The following is a 4,149-nucleotide window of genomic DNA, read 5'->3' on the forward strand; positions in this document are numbered from 1 at the left end:
GATCGCAGGTGGAAATCTGCTCCCGGGCATGAAAACTTAAATTGTTTTTTTTGGAATTTTTGCTGCTCATATCTCTTAACACGTTGAGTCCCTCGTTGCCACCACAGGTATGTGGTCACAATAACCCGTGTTTGCTACCCCCCCCTTTTCCCACTCAACGTATTAAACGGACAGAGTTAGAGAAGTTATAGGTACAATTACTTTCATTGAAAAGATAATGTCTAATCTTAATAAAGTTACCGTTTCTTGATAATTTTTATAAGTGAAGAAAATTCCGAGGGAAAACCACGTAATAATAACACCAAAATTACAAAATAAGTGTTAAGTTTGCGTGCCCTGCAAGCGAGAGGTGTTGCGGGGCTCACCCTTTGACGCTGCGGCAGGAGGCGCGCCTAGGCGGGGACGGCTGCACCAGGTAGCATTATCATATTTGATGAACGGAAGGCAATGCGGTTAGGAAGGCGGTCCTGGTGGGGCCGGGCGGGGCCGGGCGAGGCCGCGGAACAAAGGCGGCGAATGCAAAGTGAGAATTAATATGGAATGAGTGGGTTTGCTCTGATTTGGCTTCCGCTGCGGCCGGGGCGGGCCCGCGCGCAGCGCCGGATTGTTTCGCGGGACTTTTGGAAATGAGTTATTTTTCGTCGTCTCGTCGGAAACTTCCCGCGCGCGCCTCGCGCCACCCTGTGACTGACCGTGAGAGGGGAAAAGCGGTGCTCTGCAAAACACTGCTGGTTCAACGCGCTCTATCCCGTTTAACAATAACGATAAAAACATGCATGATGTTGCACATACGGCCTTTAGCAGGGGTGTGAGTTTTCCAACCCTGTCCATATCCCCCGGGTTTCTCTCAAAAATGACTTCTTTATTGCATCGGGATGACGGGAGTACGAACGTCAGTTATCTTAAAAGCGCATCGTGGAGTAATTGTGACACGTGCCTGAAAATTGCCACACAATTTAAACTTATTGAAAGACTGTAACGCCTTCCCTTCTGCGAGTGTCCTCCGCACGGCTCAGGCCTCGCGGCATCCTCCTCCAGTCTGTGTGAGCTTGTGTCGCCAAGTAAATGGGCATAATTCTCCGGCAGGGCCTGGGGGGGGGCAGCGCTCTTCCAGGTTTTATGTCCTCGCCCAGCATGGCCCCCCGACGCCCCCGCTCAACCCCCGTGTCAATATTGTCCGAGGCTGGCAGGGCCCTGCCGGGCCGTGGCCGAGCGTTGGGCGGCGGGGGCGGCGGGGGGCCGTGGGCCGGATGCAGCACTGGACCAAGTGTACACAACACCGACGCCATCAATCCGAGTCCTCGCCGCGCCCCACCACGGCCTGGCCTGGGGGAAAGAAAGCCAACACAACAGCGCCTGCCGGGGTTGAGTTTGGGGACAAGGGCGGTCGCCTCGCCTACCCCGCCGCCGAGGACCCTCTCTTTCGAGCCCAGTCCCGGGGTTCCGTCGGGGGACGGGGGCGGCGGGGGCGGCGTGGGCGATCTTGGATGGAGCCCGCTCATCAGCACCCGGGCCACGTCAAGGGTCTTCGCCCTTCGCTCACCCGACCCCTGCTGCACAGCGACCTTGCGGGGCCCTTGTCGAAGGCAGGCGGGCGGGGCGGGGCAGAGCGGCTTGGTCACATGAGACAGGACAACTTGACATTTTCCGACCCTGTGGCTCCCCCAGGGGGGTAGGCAGACCCGCCGCGCAGACACGCATACGGGCGTGCCTAAGCGGGCCTGCATCAGAGTCGCAGAGCGGAGCGGGGTGGGGAGGGGCGGGCCGGGCCAGGGCGGTCGGTGCCTGTTTGCTCGACTTGTTGACCCAACCTGAGGTCACCGGTGATGGATCACGGCAATCTCCAGGGGGAGAAAAATGAGGTCTCCTTATTCGACGGGCTGAGAAAATTCCTGTAAGCTTCTGCTCTCTTCCCATCAAGCGGTCGATGAGCAAAGGCATTTTGCAGAGCAATAAGTAACATGTGTTTTTTTTTTTTTTCGTGTGTCCGCAGGAAGGTGTGCCGCAGCTGTCGCAGCTGCCAGTACGCGCCGTCGCCGTCCGTGGGGCTGACGCCGCTGTCGCTGCCGCCGCCGCCGCCGAGGCACGCGCTGCCGCCGCCGCCGCCCCCGCACCCGACGCAGCACAAGCCGCCGCCGCCGTCGCCGCCCGCGTCGCCAATGCACACGTCGCCGAGCGCCCCGCTGCCCGCCGCGCCGCCGCCGCCGCCCCTCACCACCATGGTGCCCAACAACCTGGGCGCGCCGCCGCACGCCAACACCAACAGCTCCAGCCTCGGCTCCAGCCTGCAGCAGCAGAACATCTCGACGCACCTGCCGGGCCTGCTCGAGCCGCACGGCTCCCCCAAGGGCGGCCCGCTCGCGCCCCTGGGCCTGCAGCCCATCGACCCCCAGCGGCACTCGCAGTCCGACGACGACTCTGGCTGCGCCCTCGAGGAGTACACCTGGGTGCCGCCGGGACTCCGGCCCGACCAGGTAAGCGTCAAACTCATTACGTCCGTACAAGTATATACGGCCAGGATGGTGTCGGTGTCGGCCGGACGCAGGATGTTCTTTTGTTACTGTTTGGTTGTTTTTTTTCCGCTGGCTGTGGCCACGCTCTGGAGAGCATGACAACGGGCGCTGCGGTGTTTAGGCCCGTGAGCCGGCTGGCGTGGCTCGGCTGCATTCCGCTCCCCGTGAGCTCCCCGCGCGAGCCCCCCGCCGCCGCCGTGTAGTGCTGGTCGCGGGCGGCCCGAGGGGCGGCCAGCTGCTGCGTGTAGGGGGCGTGGCCGCGCGGCGCCCGGCCCGGCGGCTGGACCACGGCCGCGCTCGTAAATGTAGACTGCAAATTATTTTTACTGGGAGCCTGGCTGGGGCGAGCACGGTGCGGCACAACATGTGACGGCTGTGGTCGAGCGGGCACAAGCCGGGCAGCAGGTGCGTTATGGGCCGGCCGGCAGCTGCAGCCGGGGCAGCTGCTGCTCTGCAGGTGTGTGTGTGTATGGTAGACTCTGTGCCGCGGCAGGTGTGGCCCGCGCCGCACTGCACCAGCGGCAACGCCATGCCGCCACCCCAAAATGTAAAGCAGAGGTGAAAAGTTTTAGAGCGGTTGGAGCGGGAAACGCGAGGGATAGTAGGGGGGGAACTCTAGTAGGAGATAGGCGAGGCCCAGTGCGGGCGTCCACTAAAAGCGCGTCGCGCCGCCCCCGTCGACTTGAAAGGTTTTCAAAGGCGCCCAACTAGGCCATCCAGCAGCACGACGGCCGCCTTGTGCGTCGCGCGATCTGCACAACGGCGCCGGGGACGGAGGAGCGGGACGAGAGGGGAAGTGGCTGGGAGGGGTAGTCGGAGGAGAGAAAACCTCTGCATCTCTGTGAAGACTAGTGCTGTTTGTAGTGGGGCGAAAAAAAGAAGAGGGGCGTATCTTTGAGCTTTGCTCAAGGAAGGGTAGAGAGGGCCCTGGCGCTGGGAGCTGTTCTGCTTCTCCATTCTCCAAGCTCCCACACTGTTAGATTCCTGCAAAGTATTTAGATCTTTTGCAACTACAAAGCCATTTACTTTTGCAATTACAAAGTGATGCTTTGCAATTACGAAGTGCCGCTTTGCAATTGCAAAGCGATGCTTTGCAGCGTGTTTCAGTGCTTCGCAATTGAAATCATCTCTTTGTAATTGCAAAGTAAATGCTTCGTAGTTACAAAGGATCAAAATACTTTGCAGTTCTGGAAAGCGAATGCTTTGTAAGAATTAAACAGTGCAAGGCGGTTGAAGGGACTTTGCTGGCAGTTTTACAACCAGCGTCGTAACACTTAGCGAAGCGCTCTAGATGAGTGAGTTCGATATCGTATTGAGGCGTGACGCCGTTGGCGGGGGAGGCGTGGTAGTAGGGCTACCCTGCTGGGCAATCAGGTGGGAGGGTTTTGACTGGCCACCTTATCAGTAATCAATCGGAGGCTCGCCGATTCGTTTCGCTCCCGCGTAGTTTGTGCCCCTGTGTGTGTGTGTGTGTGTGTGTGTGTGTGTGTGTGTGTGCGCGTGCGTGCGTGCGCGTTGTGGCACGTGTTAGTGTAAGTGTCATTGCCACACCTGGGTAGAGCACCCTACCGTCGCCTCTTTCTCTCTCGCACTCTCTATATCCCCCCCCCTCCCTCTCTCTCTCTCTCTCTCTCTC

General features: G+C 59.6%; 1 protein-coding gene across 5 annotated transcripts in view; it reads left to right on the forward strand.

Annotated features, from left to right (window-relative positions):
- LOC113208511 (protein espinas-like) overlaps positions 1–4,149 on the forward strand; it is a 312,486-nt gene that overhangs the window by 278,684 nt on the left and 29,653 nt on the right. For all 5 annotated transcript variants that reach the window (XM_052268186.1, XM_052268188.1, XM_052268187.1 and 2 more), the window contains exon 4: positions 1,994–2,474. In XM_052268186.1, the coding sequence (XP_052124146.1) occupies positions 2,160–2,474 (315 nt within the window). In that variant the 5' untranslated portion in view covers positions 1,994–2,159. The remainder of the gene's footprint in view (positions 1–1,993; positions 2,475–4,149) is intronic.

This window comes from Frankliniella occidentalis, unplaced genomic scaffold (assembly GCF_000697945.3).
Source record: "Frankliniella occidentalis isolate FOCC.00 unplaced genomic scaffold, Focc_3.1 Scaffold65, whole genome shotgun sequence".
Classification (NCBI taxonomy): domain Eukaryota; kingdom Metazoa; phylum Arthropoda; class Insecta; order Thysanoptera; family Thripidae; genus Frankliniella; species Frankliniella occidentalis.